At 31.7% G+C, this 23930-nt stretch overlaps 1 protein-coding gene across 1 annotated transcript in view; it reads left to right on the top strand.

Moving 5' to 3' along the window:
- The window catches only part of LOC148953125 (eukaryotic translation initiation factor 2-alpha kinase-like), a 140153-nt gene that overhangs the window by 67593 nt on the left and 48630 nt on the right, over positions 1 to 23930 (top strand). The window contains exon 7 of the mRNA XM_089088308.1: positions 14270 to 14381. Coding sequence (XP_088944434.1) covers positions 14270 to 14381 — 112 coding nt within the window. The remainder of the gene's footprint in view (positions 1 to 14269; positions 14382 to 23930) is intronic.

A 23930-nucleotide genomic window follows, 5' to 3' on the forward strand; every position in this document is an offset into this window, starting at 1 on the left:
CACTTACATTCTCTTGATTTTTCAAAGTTCATTTTGGATTTCCTTCGTTGAAATGCAAGAGTTGGAATATTTCAGTAGTGTTTTGTCATGGTTTACCTTGTCACAGTTACATTCTCTTAATTTTTTAAAGTTCATTTTGAATTTCTTTCGTTGAAATGCAAGAGTTGGAATATTTCAGTAGTGTTTTGTGGTGCTTTACCTTGTCACAGTTACATTCGCTTGATTTTTCAAAGTTCATTTTGGATTTTTTTCGTTGAAATGCAAGAGTTGGAATATTTCAGTAGTGTTTTGTTGTGCCTTACCTTGTCACAGTTACATTCCCTTGATTTTTCAAAGTTAATTTTGGATTTCTTTCGTGAAATGCAAGAGTTGGAATATTTCAGTAGTGTTTTGTCGTGGTTTACCATATCACAGTTACGTTCTCTTGATTTTTCAAAGTTCATTTTGAATTTCTTTCGTGAAATGCAAGAGTTGGAATATTTCAGTTGTGTTTTGTCGTGGTTTACCTTGTCACAGTTAAATTCTCTTTTTTTCAAAGTTCATTTTTAATTTCTTTCGTTGAAATGCAAGAGTTGGAATATTTCAGTAGTGTTTTATCGTGGTTTACCTTGTCACAGTTACATTCTCTTGATTTTTCAAAAGTTATTTTTGGATTTCTATCGTTAAAATGCAAGAGTTGGAATATTTCAGTAGTGTTTTGTTATGGTTTACCTTGTCACAGTTACATTCTCTTGATTTTTCGAAGTTCATTTTGGATTTCTTTCCTTGAAATGCAAGAGTTGGAATATTTCAGTAGTGTTTTGTTGTGCTTTACCTTGTCACAGTTACATTCTCTTGATTTTTCATTTTGAATTCATTTTGAATTTCTTTCGTTGAAATGCAAGAGTTGGAATATTTCAGTAGTGTCTTGTCGTGGTTTACCTTGTCACAGTTACATTCTCTTGATTTTTCAAAGTTCATTTTGGATTTCTTTCGTTGAAATGCAAGAGTTAGAAAATTTCAGTAGTGTTTTGTTCTGCTTTACCTTGTCACAGTTATATTCTCTTGACTTTTTCAAACTTCATTTTGAATTTCTTTCGTTGAAATACAAGAGTTGGAATATTTCAGTAGTGTTTTGTCCTGATTAACCTTGTCGCAGTTACATTCTCTTAATTTTTCAAAGTTCATTTTGAATTTCTTTCGTTGAAATGAAAGAGTTTTAATATTTAAGTATTTTTTTTTTGTGGTTTAACTTTTCACAGTTAAATTCTCTTAATTTTTCAAAGTTCATTTTGAATTTCTTTCATTGAAATGCAAGAGTTGGATTATTTCAGTAGTGTTTTGTCGTGGTTTAACTTGTCACAGTTACATTCTCATAATTTTTCAAAGTTTATTTTGAATTTCTTTCATTGAAATGCAAGAGGGATTATTTCAGTAGTGTTTTGTTGTGGTTTACCTTGTCACAGTTACATTCTCTTAATTTTTCAAAGTTCATTTTGGATTTCTTTCGTTGAAATGCAAGAGTTGGAATATTTCAGTAGTGTTTTGTCATGGTTTACCTTGTCACAGTTACATTCTCGTGATTTTTCAAAGTTTATTTTGAATTTCTTTTGTTGAAATGCAGGAGTTGGAATATTTCAGTAATGTTTTGTTGTGCTTTACCTTGTCACAGTTACATTCTCTTAATTTTTCAAAGTTCATTTTGGATTTCTTTCGTTGAAATGCAAGAGTTGGAATATTTCAGTAGTGTTTTGTTGTGCTTTACCTTGTCACAGTTACATTCTCTTGATTTTTCAAAGTTCATTTTGAATTTCTTTCGTTGAAATACAAGAGTTGGAATATTTCAGTAGTGTTTTGTCGTGGTTTACCATGTCGCAGTTACATGCTCTTGATTTTTCAAAGTTCATTTTGAATTTCTTTCGTTGAAATGCAAGAGTTGGAATATTTCAGTAGTGTTTTGTTGTGGTTTACCTTGTCACAGTTACATTCTCTTAATTTTTCAAAGTTCTCTTTGAATTTCGTTCATTGAAATGCAAGAGTTGGATTATTTCAATAGTGTTTGGTCGTGGTTTACCTTGTCACAGTTACATTCTCATGATTTTTCAAAGTTTATTTTGAAATTATTTCATTGAAATGCAAGAGTTGGATTATTTTAGTAGTGTTTTGTTGTGGTTTACCTTGTCACACTTACATTCTCTTGACTTTTCAAAGTTCATTTTGAATTTCTTTCGTTGAAATGCAAGAGTTGGAATATTTCAGTAGTGTCTTGTCGTGGTTTACCTTGTCACAGTTACATTCTCTTAATTTTTCAAAGTTCATTTTGAATTTCTTTTATTGAAATACAAGAGTTGGAATATTTCAGTTGTGTCATGTTGTGCTTTACCTTGTCACAGTTACATTCTCTTGATTTTTCAAAGTTCATTTTGAATTTCTTTCGTTGAAATGCAAGAGTTGGAATATTTCAGTAGTGTCTTGTTGTGCTTTACATTGTCGCAGTTACATTCTCTTGATTTTTCAAAGTTCATTTTGAATTTCTTTCGTTGAAATGCAAGAGTTGGAATATTTCAGTAGCGTTTTGCGGTGGTTTACCTTGTCATAGTTACATTCTCTTGATTTTTAAAAGTTCATTTTGAATTTCTTTCGTGAAATTCAAGAGTTGGAATATTTCAGTAGTGTTTTATCGTGGTTTACCTTGTCACAGTTACATTCTCTTGATTTTTCAAAGTTCATTTTGAATTTCTTTCATTGAAATGCAAGAGTTTGAATATTTCAGTAGTGTTTTGTCGTGGTTTACCGTGTCACAGTTACACTCTCTTGATTTTTCAAAGTTCATTGTGGATTTCTTTCGTTGAAATGTGTTTTGTTGTGCTTTACCTTGTCACAGTTACATTCTCTTGATTTTTCAAAGTTCGTTTGGGATTTCTTTCGTTGAAATGCAAGAATTGGAATATTTCAGTAGTGTTTTGTTGTGCTTTACCTTGTCACAGTTACATTCTCTTGATTTTTCAAAGTTCATTTTGGATTCCTTTCGTGAAATGCAAGAGTTGGAATATTTCAGTAGTGTTTTGTTGTGCTTTACCTTGTCACAGTTACATTCTCTTGATTTTTCAAAGTTCATTTCTGTATTTCTTTCGTTGAAATGCAAGAGTTGGAATATTTCAGTAGCGTTTTGCGGTGGTTTACCTTGTCATAGTTACATTCTCTTGATTTTTAAAAGTTCATTTTGAATTTCTTTCGTGAAATGCAAGAGTTGGAATATTTCAGTAGTGTTTTATCGTGGTTTACCTTGTCACAGTTACATTCTCTTGATTTTTCAAAGTTCATTTGGAATTTCTTTCATTGAAATGCAAGAGTTTGAATATTTCAGTAGTGTTTTGTCGTGGTTTACCGTGTCACAGTTACACTTTCTTGATTTTTCAAAGTTCATTGTGGATTTCTTTCGTTGAAATGTGTTTTGTTGTGCTTTACCTTGTCACAGTTACATTCTTTTGACTTTTCAAAGTTCATTTGGGTTTTTTTTCGTTGAAATGCAAGAATTGGAATATTTCAGTAGTGTTTTGTTGTGCTTTACCTTGTCACAGTCACATTCGCTTGATTTTTCAAAGTTCATTTTGGATTTCTTTCGTGAAATGCAAGAGTTGGAATATTTCAGTAGTGTTTCGTCGTGGTTTACCATATCACAGTTACATTCTCTTGATTTTTCAAACTTCATTTTGAATTTCTTTCGTGAAATGCAAGAGTTGGAATATTTCACTAGTGTCTTGTCGTGGTTTACCTTTTCACAGTTATTTTCTCTTGATTTTTCAAAGTTCATTTTGAATTTTTTTATTGAAATGCAAGAGTTGGAATATTTCAGTAGTGTTTTGTTGTGGTTTACGTAGTCACTGTTACATTCTCTTGATTTTTCAAAGTTCATTTTGGATTTCTTTCATTGAAATGTAAGAGTTGTAATATTTCAGTAGTGTTTTTTGGATATCTTTCATTGAAATGCAAGAGTTGGAATATTTCAATTTTGTTTTGTCATGGTTTACCTTGTCACAGTTACATTTTCTTGATTTTTCAAAGTTCATTTTGGATTTCTTTCGTTGAAATGCAAGAGTTGGAATATTTCACTAGTGTTTTGTACCTGGGTTGGTTTTTTGCAAGTCCAAGAATTTGTCTTTGTTGGCTTGAATGTCTAAAGTGCATGTCTTTATCTGCTTGTGTGTCTGAATCTATTTGTTTACATGTCTGGGTTGGTGTTTGGTTAGTTTATGTTAGCTAAGTTAGGTTAGGTTAGCTAGTAAACATTTCTCCATGTTTAAGTTAGGTTAGGTTAGGCTAGATTAGGTTAGGTTAAGTTAGGTTAGGTTAGCCTACGTACGCGCGCGTACGTAGGCTAACCTAACCTAACTTGACCTAACCTAACCTAACTTAATCAAGCCTAATCTAACCTAACTTAAACATGGAGAAATTTTTACTAGCTAAACTTACCTAGCTTAGCTAACATAACCTAACTTAGCTAACCTAACCTAACACCAACCCAGACATGTAAACAAATAGATTCAGACATAGAAACAGATAAAGGCATGCACTTTAGACATTCAAACCAAACAAAGACAAATTCTTTGACTTGTAGAAAACCAACCCAGATACAAAACACTAGTGAAATATTCTAACTCTTGCATTTCAACGAAAGAAATCCAAAATGAACTTTGAAAAATCAAGAGAATGTAACTGTGACAAGGTAAACCACGACAAGACACTACTGAAATATTCCAACTCTTGCATTTCAACGAAAGAAATTCAAAATGAATTCAAAATGAAAAATTAAGAGAATGTAACTATGACAAGGTAAATCACAACAAAACACTACTGATATATTCCAACTCTTGCATTTCAACGAAAGAAATTCAAAATGAAATTTGAAAAAGCAAGAGAATGTAACTGTGACAAGGTAAACCATAAAAAAACACTACTGAAATATTCCAACTCTTGCATTTCAACGAAAGAAATCCAAAAATGAATTTTGAAAAATCATGAGAATGTAACTGTGACAAGGTAAACCAGGACAAAACACTACTGAAATATTCAAACTCTTGAATTTCAACAAAAGAAATCCAAAATGAACTTTGAAAAATAAAGAGAATGTAACTGTGACAAGGTAAACCACTAGAAAACACTACTTAAATATTCCAACTCTTGCATTTCAAGGAAAGAAATCCAAAATGAACATTGAAAAATCAAGAGAATGTAACTGTGACAAGGTAAACCACGACGAAAAACAACTGAAATAATCCAACTCTTGAATTTCACGAAAGAAATTCAAAATTAACTTTGAAAAATCAAGAGAATGTAACTGTGAGATGGTAAACCACGACAAAACACTACTGAAATATTCCAACTCTTGCATTTCACGAAAGAAATCCAAAATTAACTTTGAAAAATCAAGGGAATGTAACTGTGACAAGGTAAGGCACAACAAAACACTACTGAAATATTCCAACTCTTGCATTTCAACGAAAGAAATCCAAAATGAACTTTGAAAAATCAAGAGAATGTAACTGTGACAAGGTAAAGCACAACAAAACACTACTGAAATATTCCAACTCTTGCATTTCAACGAAAGAAATTCAAAATGAACTTTAAAAAATTAAGAGAATGTAACTGTGACAAGGTAAACCATGACAAAACACTACTGAAATATTCCAACTCTTGCCTTTCAACGAAAGAAATCCAAAATGAACTTTGAAAAATCAAGAGAATGTAAGTGTGACAAGGTAAACCACAACAAAACACTACTGAAATAATCCAGCTCTTACATTTCAATGAAAGAAATTCAAAATGAACTTTGAAAAATCATGAGAATGTAACTGTGACAAGGTAAACCACGACAAAACACTACTGAAATAATCCAACTCTTGCATTTCAATGAAAGAAATTCAAAATGAATTTTGAAAAATTAAGAGAATGTAACTGTGACAAGGTAAAGCACAACAAGACACTACTGAAATATTCCAACTCTTGCATTTCAATGAAAGAAATTCAAAATGAACTTTGAAAAATCAAGAGAATGTAACTGTGACAAGTTAAACAACTACAAAACACTACTCAAATATACCAACTCTTGCATTACAATGAAAGAAATTCAAAATGAACTTTGAAAAATCAAGAGAATGTAACTGTGACAAGGTAAACCACGACAAAAGACCACTGAAATATTCCAACTCTTGCATTTCAATGAAAGAAATTCAAAATGAATTTTGAAAAATCAAGAGAATGTTACTGTGACATGGTAAACCGTGACAAAACACTCCTGAAATATTCCAACTCTTGCATTTCAACGAAAGAAATCCAAAATGAACTTTGAAAAATCAACAGAATGTAACTGTGACAAGGTAAACCATAACTAAACACTACTGAAATATTCCAACTCTTCCATTTCAATGAAAGAAAACCAAAATGAACTTTGAAAAATCAAGAGAATGTAACTGTGACAAGGTAAACCACGATAAAACACTAGTCAAATATTCCAACTCTTGCATTTCACGACAGATATTCAAAATGAACTTTGAAAAATCAAGAGAATGTAACTGTGACATGGTAAACCACGAAAAAACACTACTGAAATATTCCAACTCTTGCATTTCACGAAAGAAATCTAAAATGAAAATTGAAAAATCAAGAGAATGTAACTGTGACAAGGTAAAGTGCAACAAAACACTACTGAAATATTCCAATTCTTGCATTTCAACAAAAGAAATCCAAAATGAACTTTGAAAAATCAAGAGAATATAACAGTGACTAGGTAAACCACAACAAAACACATTTCAACGAAAGAAATCCACAATGAACTTTGAAAAATCAAGAGAGTGTAACTGTGACACGGTAAACCACGACAAAACACTACTGAAATATTCAAACTCTTGCATTTCAACGAAAGAAATTCATAATGCACTTTGAAAAATCAAGAGAATGTAACTGTGACAAGGTAAACCACGATAAAACACTACTGAAATATTCCAACTCTTGCATTTCACGAAAAATTCAAAATGAACTTTTAAAAATCAAGAGAATGTAACTGTGACAAGGTAAACCATGGCAAAACGCTACTGAAATATTCCAAATCTTGCATTTCAACGAACGAAATCCAAAATGAACTTTAAAAAATCAAGAGAATGTAAATGTGACAAGGTAAACCACGACAAGACACTACTGAAATATTACAACTCTTGCATTTCAACGAAAGAAATTCAAAATGAACTTTGAAAAATCAAGGGAATGTAACTGTGACAAGGTAAAGCACAACAAAACAATACTGAAATATTCCAACTCTTGCATTTCACGAAAGAAATTCAAAATCAACTTTGAAAAATTAAGAGAATGTAACTGTGACAAGGTAAACCACGATAAGACACTACTGAAATATTCCAACTCTTGCATGTCAACGAAGGAAATTCAAAATGAACCTTGAAAAACCAAGAGAATATAACTTTGACAAGGTAAAGCACAACAAAACATTACTGAAATATTCCAACTCTTGCATTTCAACGAAAGAAATTCAAAATGAACTTTGAAATTTTTAAGAGAATGTAACTGTGACAAGGTAAAACCTGACAAAACACTACTGAAATATTACAACTCTTGCATTTCAACTAAAAAAATTCAAAAAAGAACTTTGAAAAATCAAGAGAATGTAAACCACATCAAAACACTACTGAAATAATCCAACTCTTGCATTTCAATGAAAGAAATTCAAAATGAAATTTGAAAATCAAGAGAATATAACTGTGTCAATGTAAACCACGACAAAAGACTATTGAAATAATCCAACTCTTGCATTTCAATGAAAGAAATTCAAAATGAACTTTGAAAAATCATGAGAATGTAACTGTGGCAATGTAAACCACGACAAAAGACTATTGAAATAATCCAACTCTTGCTTTTCAATGAAAGAAATTCAAAATGAACTTTGAAAAATCAAGAGAATGTAACTGTGATATGGTAAACCATGACAAAACACTACTGAAATATTCCAACTCTTTTATTTCAACAAAAGAAATCCAAAATGAACTTTGAAAAATCAAGAGAATGTAACTGTGACATGGTAAACCACGATAAAACACTACTGAAATATTCCAACTCTTGCATTTCAATGAAAGATATTAAAATGAACTTTGAAAAATAAAGAGAAAAGGACTTTGACAGGGTAATCCATGACAAAACATTACTGAAATATTACAACATTTGCATTTCATCGAAAGAAATCCAAAAATGAACTTTAAAAAATCAAGTGAATTTAAATGTGACCAAGTCCAGCAAGAGAAGACACTACTGAAATATTCCAAATCTTGCATTTCAAGGAAAGAAATCCAAAATGAACTTTGAAAAATCAAGAGAATGTAACTGTGGCAAGGTAAACCATGACAAAACACTAGTGAAATATTCCATCTCATGCATTTCAAGGAAAGAAATCCAAAATGAACTTTGAAAAATCAAGAGAATGTAACTGTGACAAGGTAAACCACGACAAAACACTACTGAAATATTCTAACTCTTGCATTTCACGAAAGAAATTCAAAATGAACTGAAAAATGAAGAGAATGCAACTGTGACATGGTAAACCACGACAAAACACTACTGAAATATTCCAACTCTTGCATTTCACGAAAGAAATTCAAAATGAACTTTGAAAAATCAAGAGAATGTAACTCTGACAAGTTAAACCACAACAAAACACTACTTAAATATTCCAACTCTTGCATTTCAACGAAAGAAATCAAAAATGAACCTCGAAAAATAAAGAGAATGTAACTGTGACAAGGTAAATCACGACAAGACAGTGCTGAAATATTCCAACTCTTGCATTTCAACGAAAGAAATCCAAAATGAAACTTTGAAAAATTAAGAGAATGTAACTGTGACAAGGTAAACCACGACAAGACACTACTGAAATATTCCAACTCTTGCATTTCAACGAAAGAAATTCAAAATGAACTTTGAAAATTCAAGAGAATGTAACTGTGACTAGGTAAACCACAACAAAATAGTACTGAAATATTCCAACTCTTCCACCTTCCCCCAATTAAATCTGAAAGAGCTAGATTCTCAAGCAGATACCAGATCCCTCATATTGCAAATAAATTTAATTTAATAGATGTGTCCCCAAGATTCAAGAGCCGATTTTCATTGAAAAAACATATTTCAAAAATTGTTCTTTGCCTGGATGTTGGGATTGGTGAATTTGGATTTTAGTATGAAATTTGTTGTGGTGTTCTCACGCTGGGGTGGCCTCCTCTGTTATCTCCTACCATGTGTGTCTTCTTTTTTTTCATTATTGATATGCTTTATTTTTTAATTCGGAATTTTTTTTTTTTTTTTTTTGGCCGACACATCGAGCCCTGCTCCCCGTCGGCCAGTTTAGAAAATAATTTATTCATGTAATTTGTTTGTTAAATAAAAGTTATCTTATCTAAATAAAAGTTATCTTCCATTTCAACGAAAGAAATTCAAAATGAACTTTGAAAAATTAAGAGAATGTAAATGTGACAAGGTAAACCATGACGAAACACTATTGAAATATTCCAACTCTTGCATTTCAACGAAAGAAATACAAAATGAACTTTGAAAAATCAAGAGAATGTAACTGTGACAATGTAAACCACGACAAAACACTATTGAAATAATCCAACTCTTGCTTTTCAATGAAAGAAATTCAAAATGAACTTTGAAAAATCAAGAGAATGTAACTGTGATATGGTAAACCATGACAAAACACTACTGAATTCCAACTCTTGCATTTCAACAAAAGAAATCCAAAATGAACTTTGAAAAATCAAGAGAATGTAACTGTGACATGGTAAACCACGATAAAACACTACTGAAATATTCCAACTCTTGCATTTCAATGAAAGATATTCAAATGAACTTTGAAAAATCAAGAGAATGTAACTGTGACAAGGTAAACCATAACAAAACACTACTGGAATATTCCAACTCTTGCATTTCAACGAAAGAATTCCAAAAATGAATTTGGAAAAATCATGAGAATGCAACTGCGACAAGGTAAACCACGACAAAACACTACTGAAATATTCCAACTCTTGCATTTCAAGGAAAGAAATCCAAAATGAACTTTGAAAAATCAAGAGAATGTAACTGTGACAAGGTAAACCACGCCAAAACACTACTGAAATATTCCAACTCTTGCATTTCAAGGAAAGAAATTCAAAATGAACTTTGAAAAATCAAGAGAATGTAACTGTGACAAGGTAAACCACGACAAAACACTACTGAAATATTCCAACTCTTGCATTTCACGAAAGATATTCAAAATTAACTTTGAAAAATCAAGAGAATGTAACTGTGACATGGTAAACCACGACAAAATACTACTGAAATATTCCAACTCTTGCATTTCACTAAAGAAATTCAATTTGAACTTTGAAAAATCAAGAGAATGTAACTGTGAAAAGGTAAATCACAACAAAACACTACTGAAATATTCCAAATCTTGCTTTTCAACGAAAGAAATACAAAATGAACTTTGAAAAATCAAGAGAATATAACTGTGATAAGGAAAAGCACAACAAAACACAACTGAAATATTACAACTCTTGCATTTCAACGAAAGAAATACAAAATTAACTTTGAAAAATAAAGAGAATGTAACTGTGACAAGGTAAAACACAACAAAACACTACTGAAATATTCCAACTCTTGAATTACAAAGAAAGAAATCCAAAATGAACTTTGAAAAATAAAGAGAATGTAATTTTGACAATGTAAATCACAACAACACACTACAGAAATATTCCAACTCTTGCCTTACAAAGAAAGATATTCAAAATGAACTTTGAAAAATTAAGAAAAAGTGACTTTGACAAGGTAAACCATTAAAAAACACTACTGAAATATTCCAGCTCTTACATTTCAACGAACGAAATCCAAAATGAACTTGTCAAAAATCAAGACCACAACAAAATGAACTTAGAAAAATCAAGAAAATGTAACTGTGACAAGGTAAACCACAACAAAATACTATTGAAATATTCCAACTCTTGCATTTCAACGAAAGAAATCCAAAATGAACTTTGAAAATCAACAGAATGAAACTGTGACAAGGTAAAGCACAACAAGACACTACTGAAATATTCCAACTCTTGCATTTCAACAAAAGAAATTCAAAATGAACAAAACTAAAGCTATCCATTATTAAAATTCTTTTCTTGCCATCTACATCTCTCTTAGTATCAACTTTTTAGTATACTATAACGTTAGACCATATTTTAAACTGACAACACTGTTCAAACGCCACTTGTGTATTATACAGAACATATCGAAGAAGTAAAGCTATCCATTATTAAAATTCTTTTCTTGCAATCTACATCTCTCTTAGTATCAACTTTTTAGCATACTATATTGTTAAACTCTATTTTAAATTGACAACACTGTTCAAACGCCACTTGCGTATTATACAGAACACATCGAAGAAATAAAGCGTAGTACTCACTCTCTTTGAAAAGGTGTAGAGCTTCCATAGAATCCAAACGATCTTATCTAGGGAATCGCCGTTAAACCTTCTTCATGATATTAAGCCAATAAGGAAGAAAAGAGTAGTGGTTATACGTCTCCCCAAAGTATAATGTACTAGTCTACTTATATCAAAAGAATCAAATTATTATGCTGATTCCAAATATATAAGATTTATCAAGTTAATGTTACCCATCAAAAGTTACAGGCCTTCGAAAATTTTACCGAATGCCAAAAACGTTAGAGGGGCGGAGCGCCCCTCCCCGCCCCCCCCCCCCCCTTGGGACGCCCCTGGGGGTGAAACACCCCTTAAAGTTCAGGAAATCTTAATGAAAATGACACCATTCAGGCTACCAGAGAACCCTGCTGTAGGATTTTCAAGCACATATATACAAAAACGTGAAATTTTGCTATTTTTGCCCGAAGAAAGGCCAGGGAGGCGTATTTATTTGTTGTTGTTTTTTTCTCAGGGGTGATCGTATCGAAATAATGGTCCTTGAAGATCGAGAGAGGACGGATTAGAATGGAAACTAAAAATTCTAGTGCTCTTTTAAGGGAGCAAAAAGATTGGAGGGTAACTGCCCCCCCCCCTCCCACGCCCTTTTTTTCAAATTTATCTGATCAACATTTTGAAATAGCTATTTTGTTCAGTATAGTTGAAACATCAAATAACTATGTCTTTAGGGTTAAAAGGTCTCTCCCCACAGTCCGTGGGGAGAGACCTGTAAATTATGAAATTTGCCCTTTGTTTACGCTTAGTATTTGTTATTGGGGTGTATACAAACATTTTTCAGGGGGGGGATTTTGTGCTTGGGGTGGATTTCCATTGGGAGAATCTTCCTTGTGGAGGGATTTTTTTTTGGGGGGGGGATGAACTTTCCAGGAGAAATTTTACACTGGGGGGGGGGGGATTCGACGGAATTCCTAAATGAAATTCTTTTTATTTGCCTTACATTCTCTTTGCCAACTCAATTTTGAATGTAGAGATATTTCGGAGGAATTATATGGGGGCTATTTTTCGTGTGTTTTGATTTCCGCGAAAAATGTTCACATAAGGAGGGGGCATTTCCGGAGACATCGAGAAATCGATTAGAAATTAAAGTCTTTCTCAAATGAATGTGTACTGAGGAGAATTTTTCAAGCTGAATCGTCTGCAAGAAATTTTTTTGGGGGGGAAGATTTTCCGCGAGGATGGAACTATTTGGAGGGAATTTGACGGGGATGGGGTGCATTTTATTTTGGATGAGATTTCCACGGAGGAGTTTTCCGTGAGGTGGGGGGGGGTGTATATCTCGGAGGGTGAACCAGATTTACCGGTATTATTTGAAAAACGATCAGAAATTAAAATTACAAAAGTATTTGTTTTTAACTGAAAATACGGAGCAACATTAAAACTCAAAACGAACATGAATTATTCCGTATACAAAGGTGCTGCTCCCTCGTCAGTACCTTGCTCTTTACGCAAAAGTTTGACTGTTTGTCCCAATTTTTTAAGAACGGCCACTGAAACACAAGGGTCGTTTAATTAGAATAAGAAGCTTTTTTTAAAAGCACTAACAGCTGTAGCGTAAAGAGCAAGGTATTGAGGATTTAGTAGTACAGTGCTATTTGGTAGCTATGAAAAAACGAAGCATAGGGGTGATAAATAAAAACGAACAGTTGACCTCTCTCGCTGCTTTAATATAGCACATAGCTATAAAACAAAAATAAGAAGATATTTTTCAAAGTCTAGGGGGCATTTGCCCCCCTTCCCTAATTGGGGCACCTGGATGTATCCTTAAAACCTTGTTCTTTATGTGACTTGGCTTAGTACCCTGAAAGAGTTTTTCGTGTCATCATATTTTGAACGGGGACAGGGGGGGGGGGACACTGTTTATTATAAAGAGAAAGAACTTTATGGTTGGTAGCACTCCTTGATATGTTCATTTTAAGCTGTGACGTCGCTTATAACTTTCATTTGAGAAAAAAAAAATGTTTCTTTTATATATTTATTTTCTGAGTGTTTTTCATAATACAACCAGGGTTACCCTAAATATTAAAGGGGGGAGAATGCCGTCCCCTCAGCTGTTTATGCTCAAGTTTAGTTATTGGAAAATTGCTTCAAAGACAATCTTTTAAAACGCGCAACATCGCTTTGGAAAAAACCGTAACTAACTGGCAATATTTGTGGGGAGGGGGGGTGTGTGTCTGAACTAAACAAAAAGCATTTTCCTTTGTCGGAATTTGTGTTTTTCCTGTGTTGTGGCTCATAAGACATCTGTTTCCTTGGGGACTTCCCCCTTCTTCCAACTCTTGCTGGTATAACATGCTAGGCATGTGAATGTAATCTTTTATTACGCACTTCAGACAATTCTTCACTAAGAGGGAAACTGACACCCCCTTATTGTCCATATTGCACGACTATTCCAAATATACTTTCAAAGTAAAGGAGGGTTAAGGGCTAAGTTGCCCTCCATATTGATCTGACGAATCTGTAATGGCAAGTTTGAAATTTAGGTCTGTAAATGCTCTGTCTTTTCTTCAGAAATTAGCACCTTGCTGCTGTTTGACTTCATATCTTCTCAAAATTTCTTCCATGTTACGTTTATTTCTAATGCTAGTTCTCTTTTTTTCTGGTTAATAAGCCGCATATTGACATTTAGGATGCATGCATAAATGAATAAATTTTCCAAAGTGTTTACTAATTATGTATTACATTATTTTATTTTGTGAAACAAAAGTTTTGGAGTTAGCTTTGCCAAGAGGTGATTTTATTGAACTTCATCTTTTCCTTTTCTAGCTGTATGTACAAGATAGTCCTTTCCTTATAAAAGAAGCAACAAAAAAGCAAGATTTGCTTAGCGGCAAACATAACCTTCCTAAGATAGCATGGACACCGTACATGATCACTGGTAAGATTTTTTTTTTCAACGAAGTTACTATATTTAACACTTTAATATAATTAATGACATAAGTCACTATTAGTTAATTATTATTGTGTAAGGGTAAGCACTTAGTCTTGAATCTTCCCTCAGTTCACATTGGAATCCTAAATATGTGAAATGTTTTTAAAAGTATACCTACTGTTTGTCAAAACTAGTAAGACTACTGACTTTTGCATCCGATGTTCAGTTTCCATACTTCTGTAGGTATAGTGCTATAGTAGGTTACATCGGTGTCAGCTAAGTAGGATCGGCAGCAATGCTTACGTTGCAGAAAGAGACTGACTCCAGTCTTTTGGGGCGTAGCACTACCTTATTTGGAGGATATTTTTAATTTAGTTGGTAGCTCCCTTTTTATGAAGTTATTCTGTATTAATGAATTGTTATCTAAATAGTACATTGGTAAATATTCAATAGCCAACATTAGCTACATATAATCAAGTCATTGATGGTGCATTGAATCCCTAGAGAAGAAAGGTTCCAGTACATGATTTCTAAATATTTGTGAATGTCATTCCAAAATGAGCTAATCTCTTAATGCGCTTGTCCCGGTTGAATTTATATTCATTCAGGTTATACGTAATATGACTGATTAGGAAAAGAAAGTGGAATAATTAGGCATAGATTTTGTTTTGAAGAACGTATAGTTCATTTCTATACAGACGTATAGTATCTCAATCTGCCAATTGAGATGTTAAGCTGGACACTTACAATGTTTTGCGCAACTTTAGAAAAAAACAAGGTGACTCAGAATATAAAAAGTATTAACAGTGTTCGTGTAAATTGTATATGATCCATAGTTTAGAAGGACTTATTGTTGGAACTATTCTATTTGGTGAATCAAGTTTCTTCGTAGTATCGTCATAATAAAAAAAAAAATAGTAATGACCTTACCTACGAATTGCAATAAAGAAGGAGAATGTGAAAATTGTAGACTGGGTTACTATTAAGTTTGGAAACTTTTGGTTGTTTTTAGCTGACTCCCCACCCCCCTCCCCGAACCGAAATCGTAAATACAACGATGGGTCAGGGTCACCCTTTAGTAAAGCACATTTTCTGCTTATTTTATGTTTTAACGTACCCAATTACTTATTATTAATTCAAAAGTAAGGTTTTCAAAGGAAAGAATAAGTGAAATCCAAAATTAACAAAAATTAAAATTAAAATGAATAGCCAAGTTTAACTTAAAATAAACGTAAATAACCATAAATAACATAGTAGTTACCACCATCTTTGACCCCTAAAAGCTGTAGTGTCACTTGGGAGAAGTTATTGGACCTTCCGACTGTTGTAAGAAAAATGGCTATCTGGAAATTTTTACCTGATGTTATGGAAATTATGTGGGTTTCCAGGTGAACACTAATCTGAGCGAGACCCTACAATTTTCCATAACCTCTCCTTTCATACAAGGTGGCCGAGAGACGAAAAAGAAAACTAATTTATGGGACACACTCCGTTCTTTATTAAGTCAGTGCTATTTTGTTGGCTGATAAAAGACTTGTTTTTGGTATCTAATTCTTAAGAAGAATAATATCACTTCAAAGCATGGTGCATGTAACCCCTAAGACAAGGAGAAATAAAATCATTAATTGAAAATTAACAGAAACTACTATCAATGAATAAGTGAAACCCAAGCGATCAAAACATGAAAATGAGCGATCACACCAAAATTTACATTATTCTTCTGTTAGATGAATAAATAAGTCCTAAAACGAACAGAAATTATCACAAACAGGGGCAGGACTACCACCTCTAAGCCCTATAAAGGCCATGGTGTCTTTCGCACGTACTAAAAACTGTTTGTATTTTGAGCAGAGGTTTTTTTTTTTTTTTTGTTTTTTTTTTGTCATATCATAGACAACACCATACACACACACATAAAGAGTGGTGCTACCCTATCAGGATAGTTGAAAGGTCCAGTAATTATGTCGTTCGGAATGTACTAGTTGCTAATTGTTAACATTTAAGGTTTTTATGGAAGGGGTGGTCGTCTAACAGTAGTAAGCGCCCAATTCGTTTAAAATATACATGCAACTATACATCTGAGGCATGGATATGTGTGTGTATTTTAAACGAATTGGGGTTACCAGGGTCATTAGCACAGAGGTACCGTTTCTATAGAAGCTAAAGTAATTTGAAAAATCGTGTGGAATTTGCTTGAAGCTATATACTGGGAGTGCGTCCCCGTACCAGACATGTTGATCATAATCTGTTCTGCTTCAATTTTTTTCTGTCACAATTAACTGAATTTATATTTAATGATAAAAAGGTTTTTTTTGTGTTGTGAATAAGTGTCGTTAACACAGATGGCTCTTTTAAAAACTTGTATATCTTTTTAGTTTTCTTTACAATTCATATTAGTAAGAGAATTGAATTCAAAGAGAATAGTTTTTATTTGCAAGGATATTAGTAGAGGAAAAAAATGAGTGGTGCATTTACATTATTGGAGATTAATGATGGAGTTAACAACAGTGATTTTTGTAACGAATAGTGTGTAATATATGAGAGAATTTTTTTGCGAAGATGGAGGGTAGTAAAGGTAGATAGTTTGATAATAAGTACCTTACTGACATTTGACCCTTTTTATCATAATATACTAGTAATTAACATTATTTTTTGACAATTATCTATTTCGAATCACTTTTACAAGTTTAGATACAACAGATGACGTGTACGGGGGAAATCTACCGCAGGGTTGGCAACGACGGGGGGGTTTGTTCTGTGGGTGCTGGGGGCGGGTCGCCCGCCGCCAGGCTCCTGTGGGGAATTTGTCAGGTGAGCAGATGTAGGTGGGGCGCCGGACCTTTCCAGGGACCAATTTTCAGTGGAGGGGGGAGTTATCCATTGATTTGACAGTCAATAAAAGACTAATATAAAAACAAAACTATCTCAAGAGAAAGTAGGCTTAGCATTTTCTTAATTTGTCAATGCACATTTGAATGGCTTATATGTACAATCTATTTTTTGTCATCATCGGAATTGTATGGTTACGGTTGTAATTGCCACTTTAAAATCTTCTTGATTTTTCAATGTTCATTTTGATATACATACAATGAAAATCACTTGTATTAAACTTTACAAAGCTGTTGTTCTTTTGATTAATATAATATGTTATAGTTTCTTGATATTTCAAAGTTCATTTTGAATTTCTTTAGTTGAAATGCAAGAGTTAGAATATTTCAGTAGTGTTTGGTTGTGGTTTACCTTGTCACAGTTATATTGTCTTGATTTTTCATATTTAATTTTGTATTTCTTTATCTTAAAATAAATTGTTGGTCCAGCACTGGAGTTTTTTTTAATGTTTTACCTTGTAACATGTAAATCATCTTGATTTTTAATATTTCATTTTGAATTTCCTTCGTTGTAAAGAAATAGTTGTAATATTTAACTAGTGTTTAGTTTTGGTTTTACTTGTCACAGTTATATTCTCTTGATTTTTCAAAGTTCATTTTGAATTTCTTTCGTTGAAATGCAAGAGTTGGAATATTTCAGTACTGTTTGGTTGTGTTTTACCTTGTCACAATTATATTTTCTTGATTTTTCAAACTTCATTTTGTATTTATTTCGTTGAAATGAACGAGTTGGAATATGTAAGTAGAGTTTGGTTGTGTTTTACATTGTCACATTTACATTTTCTTGATTTTTAAAAGTTAATTTTTAATTTCTTTAGTTGAAATGCAAGAGTTGGAATATTTCAGTATTGTTTTGTTGTGTTTTACCTTGTCACAGTTAAATTTTCTTGATGTTACATTTTCTTGATTTTTAAAAGTTCATTTTTAATTTCTTTCGTTGAAATGGAAGAGTTGGAATATTTCAGTAGTGTTTGGTTGTTGTTTACCTCGTCAAAGTTACATTTTCTTGATTTTTTCAAAGTTAATTTTGAATTTCTTTCGCTGAAATGCAAGAGTTGGAATAGTTCAGTAGTATTTGGTTGTGTTTTACCTTGTCACAGTTAAATTTTATTGATTTTTCAAAGTTAATTTTGAATTTCTTTAGTTGAAATGAAAGAGTTGGAATATTTCAGTATTATATGGTTGTGTTTTACCTTGTCACAGTTACATTTTATTGATTTTTCAAAGTTAATTTTGAATTTATTTCGTTGAAATGCGAGAGTTGGAATATTTCAGTAATTTTTTGTTGTGGTTTACCTTGTCACAGTTACATTTTCTTGATTTTTCAAAGTTCATTTTGAATTTCTTTCGTTGAAATGAAAGATTTGGAATATTTCAGTAGTGTTTGGTTGTGTTTTACCTTGTAACAGTTACATTATCTTGATTTTTCAAAGTTCATTTTTAATTTCTTTATTTGAAATTAAAGAGTTGGAATATTTCAGTATTGTTTGGTTTTGGTTTACCTTGTCACAGTTACATTTTATTGATGTTACATTTTATTGATTTTTAAAAGTTCATTTTGAATTTCTTTAGTTGAAATGCAAGAGTTGGAATATTTCAGTAGCGTTTGGTTGTGGTTTACCTTGTCACAGTTACATTTTCTTGATTTTTAAAAGTTCATTTTGAATTTCTTTCTTTGAAATTCAAGAGTTGGAATATTTCAGTAGTGTTTGGTTGTGGTTTACCTTGTCACAGTTACATTTTCTTGATTTTTCAAAGTTCATTTTGAATTTCAGTAGTGTTTGTTTGTGGTTTACCATGTCACAGTTACATTTTCTCGATCTTTCAAAGTTCATTTTGAATTTCTTTCGTTGAAATTAAAGAGTTGGACTATTTCAGTTGTGTTTTTTTTTGTTGTACATTGTCAGATTTTAATTGTCTATTTTTTAATTTTTAAAAAAATTTTTTCAATATCCTAATATATATTTATTGAATTCTAAATTGTACATGTTTAATTGTATTTTTTTTTAAAAGTTCAAGTTGACGGGCGGGTGTTTTAAATTACTTGTCTGACTTTGACAGTATTTTAGTCTCATTATATTACATTTCGCTTTTGCATTTCCTGTCATACCAAAGCACATTTCGTAATTCCTACATTTTAAATTACTTGCTGGTCTATTTAACTAGTGTTTGGTTGTGGTTTACAACGTAAAAGTATAATTTTCTTGTTGTTTCCTATTTCATTTTGTATAGATATCGTTGAAATGCAGGATATGGACTATTTATTTAGCTCTCTCCCACGCTATTAACTGTCTAAGATTATGTTTCTAGATAGAACAAAGTAATTACGTATTTAATTAGATTATAAGCTGGATCGTTACAAGGTAAGTATTGGATCGATATTGTCCAGATTGAATAAGAACAAACTTACCAATTTTTATACGCTCATTTTGTATTTTATTCACTTAATAGCAAGTGATTCAATATTTCAAAAGTGTATGAGTGGATTTTAAAAAGTAAAAGATCCATATTCTTTATTTTTATAATAACTAAAATAATATACTTAGATTTACATCAATATTTGTAATATTTCAGTAGTGTTCGTTTGTGTTTTACCTTGTCACATTTCAATTTTATGGATTTTTCAAAGTTCATTTTGAATTTCTTTATTTGAAATGCAAGAGTTGTAATATTTCAGTTGTGTTTGGTTTTGTTTTTACATTTCTAAGTTACATTTTCTTTATTTTTCATAGTTCATTTTGAATTTCTTTCGTTGAAATGCAAGAGTTGGAATACTTCATTTGTGTTTGGTTGTGGTTTACACTGTCACAGTTACATTTTCTTGATTTTTCAAAGTTCATTTTGAACTTCAGTAGTGTTTGGTTTTGGTTTACCATTTAACAGTTTCATTTTCTCGATCTTTCAAAGTTCATTTTGAATTTCTTTCGTTGAAATGCAAGAGTTGGAATAGTTCAGTTGAGTATGGTCCTGGTATACATAGTAACAGATACAATATCTTTTTATTTCGATTAACATATATATTTTCTTTCTCTTTATTTATATTGTTGTAATAATTAAGTGTCACAGTTAGATTTTCTTGATTTTTCAATGTTCCTTTTGAATTTCGTTCCTTGAAATGCCTTAGTTTGAATATTTCTACAGCTTATGGGAGCGGATTTATAGTTCACATTTACTTTTTCTTTTTTTTTCTTTCTTCTTTTTGATTTTCTTAATCTTTAATGAAATTAAATGTCAATGTCTGCAGAGTGTGGGTGTGTATTAAATTGTAAAAGTTATATTTACTTAATTATTCAAAGTTCATTTTGAATTTCTTTAGTTGAAATGCAATAGTTGGAATATTTCAGTAGTGTTTGGTTGTGTTTTACCTTGTCACAGTTACATTATCTTGATTTTTTCATAGTAAATTGCTTTTGTCTTTTGTTTTCAAGCATGATCTTGACCATGTCTCTAGCGCTTTCATGTTTCTTCCATTATTGCTGTTACACTTTTTTGGTTCTTCAATGTAAACTTCTGATTTAATTTATTGAATTGCTAGAGTTGTAATAGTTAAGGAGTGTTTGGTTGTGTTTTAAATTTTACCTGTGAAATACTCTTGATTTTTAAAATTCATTTTTTAATTTCTTTAGTTGAAATGCAATAGTTTGAATATTTCAGTAATGTTTGGCTGTGATTTACCTTGCGCACTTATATATTCTTGATTTATAATAGTAAATTTTGAATTTATTTCCTTGATATGCTAGAGTTGGAATATTTAAGTAGTGTTTGGTTGTGTTTTACCTTGTCACAGTTACATTTTCTTGATTTTTAATAGTTCATTTTGAATCATTCAAGAAAAGTGATTAAACACGTTTTGAAACTACATGCTATTTGCATGCCTTTCCTTGGCACCTCTCCAAACGAGTGGGGATTCCCCACTGGTTCCTACACATTGCAAAAAGTGAGCAGTACGAAAACTCCACATTTTCAACCAGACTGGTTTTTTAGACAACACACCCACAGAGATGACACACACACATAGAAACGAGACACGCACAGACACGACACACAAACAGAGTCATAGTGAGAGAGATATCCAAAAAGTTGGGTTGACCTAGGTTCACTTAGAGTGGCGCGCCACTCTAAGTGAACCTAGGTCAACCCAACTTTTTGGATATCTCTCTCACTATGACTCTGTTTGTGTGTCGTGTCTGTGCGTGTCTCGTTTCTATGTGTGTGTATCATCTCTGTGGATGTGTTGATCAAAAAAACTGTCTGGTTGAAATTGTGGAGTTTTTGTACTGCTCACTTTTTTGCAATGTGTAGGAACCGACGGGGAATCCCCAATCGTTTGGAAAGGTGCCAAGGACAGACAGGCACATAGCATGTAGTTTAAAAACGTGTTTAATCACGTTTCTTGAATAATTGAAAATGAACTTTCAAAAATCAATAAAATTTAACTGTGACAGTTTAAACCACAACCAAACACTACTGAAATAATAAAAATCTTGCATTTCAACGAAAGAAATTCAAAATGAACTTTGAAAATTATAGAATTTGTAATTGCGCTATTTCAATAAAAGACAAACATGAATGAAAAATTCCAACTCTTGACTTTCAACGAAAGAAATTCAAAATGAACTTTGAAAAATCAAGAATATATAAATTTTACATTTTAAAACACAACATACATATACATAAATCGAAAACAAAGTTATCTACTGCTAAAGAAGTTCGAAAATAACTTTTAAAAATCAATAAAATGTAACAGAGACAAGGTATTCCGTGACCAAACGATACAGTTCTTTACTATATATAGATTTGAAAAGACTGAAATTCAAAATTTAATTTGAAAAAATCAACAAAATGTAAATTTTAAAAAGTAAACCACAACAAAACACAACTGAAATATTCAAACTATTGCATTTCAACAAATGAAATTCAAAATGAACTTTGAAAAATCAAGAAAATGTAACATTGAAAAGTTAAACTACTAAACATCGTATCTTGAATAGTAAAACTCTCTCATTTCAGAGAATAAAATTCAAGATGACACAAGAAAAATCAAGAACAAGTAAATTATACAAGTAAAAACAATCAAAAAATCACCACAAAAAAAAAAAATATAGCAATTCAACTAAAGAAATTCAAAATGAACATTTAAAAAACAATAAAATTTCAAAGTTTCGCGTAAGTATTAACAATCTTTAATGTCATAAATAGAAACTCAAAATGAATATTGAAAAAATCCAGAATAAGTAACTTCTTCTATGTCCGACCCCCAATCACACACCCGAACAATAAAACAACTAAATTAAAAGCGAACTAAAAACAACCAGAACTGTGAAAGATCGAGAAAATGTAACTGTGACATGGTAAACCACAACCAAACACTACTGAAATTCAAAATGAACTTTGAAAAATCAAGAAAATGTAACTGTGACAAGGTAAACCACAACCAAACACTAGTGAAATATTCAAACTCTTGCAATTCATATAAAGAAATTCAAAATTAGCTTTGAAAAATCAATAAAATGTAACTTTGACAAGGTAAACCACAACCAAACGCTACTGAAATATTCCAACTCTTTCAATACAACGATATAAATAAAAAAAAAACATTTACAAAAAAATAAAAATTAAATTTTACACTTTAAATCACAAGCAAACACGACTGAAATATTCCAACTCTTGCATTTCAACGAAAGAAATTCAAAATGAACTTTGAAAAATCAAGAAAATGTAACTGTGACAAGGTAAACCACAATCAAACGCTACTGAAATATTCCAACTCTTGCATTTCAATGTAAGAAATTCAAAATGAACTTTGAAAAATCATGAAAATGTAACTCTGACAAGGTAAACCACAATCATCCACTACTGAAATAGTCCAGCTCTTACTTTTCAACGATAGAAAAATGAAATGAGCTAGGAACAATCAATAAAATGTAACTTTGACAATGAATACCATAAGCAAACACTGCTAAAACATTCCAAATATAGCTCTTCAAAAAAAGCAATTCGAAATCATCATTAACAAATGATGAAAATATAAATGTGACATGGTAAACCACAACAAAACACTACTGAAATAGTCCAACTCTTGCTATTCAACGAATGAAATTCGAAATAAACTTTGAAAAATCAAGAGAATATAACTGTGACAAGGTAAACCATACCCAAACACTACTGAAATATTCCATCTCTTGCATTTCAACGAAAGAAATTCAAAATGAACATTGAACAATAAATAAAAAGTAACTTTGACACTGAATTATTCCAACTCTTGCATATAAGCTAAAGAAATTCTAAATGAACTTTGAAAAATCAAGAAAATGTAACTGTGACAATGTCAACAACACCCAAACACTACTGAAATATTCCAACTCTTGCATTTCAGCGAAAGAAATTCAAAATGAACTTTGAAAAATCGAGAAAATGTAACTGTGACATGGTAAACCACAACCAAACACTACTGAAATTCAAAATGAACTTTGAAAAATCAAGAAAATGTAACTGTGACAAGGTAAACCACAACCAAAAACTAGTGAAATATTACAACTCTTGCATTTCATCGAAAGAAATTCAAAATGAACTTTGAAAAATCAAGAAAATGTAACTGTGACAAGGTAAACCACAAGCAAACGCTACTGAAATATTCCAACTCTTCCATTTCAAAGAAAGAAATTCA

This window comes from Artemia sp. Qi Xiang Cuo, chromosome 4 (genome assembly GCF_049724085.1).
Source record: "Artemia sp. Qi Xiang Cuo chromosome 4, ASM4972408v1, whole genome shotgun sequence".
NCBI classification, from domain to species: domain Eukaryota; kingdom Metazoa; phylum Arthropoda; class Branchiopoda; order Anostraca; family Artemiidae; genus Artemia; species Artemia sp. Qi Xiang Cuo.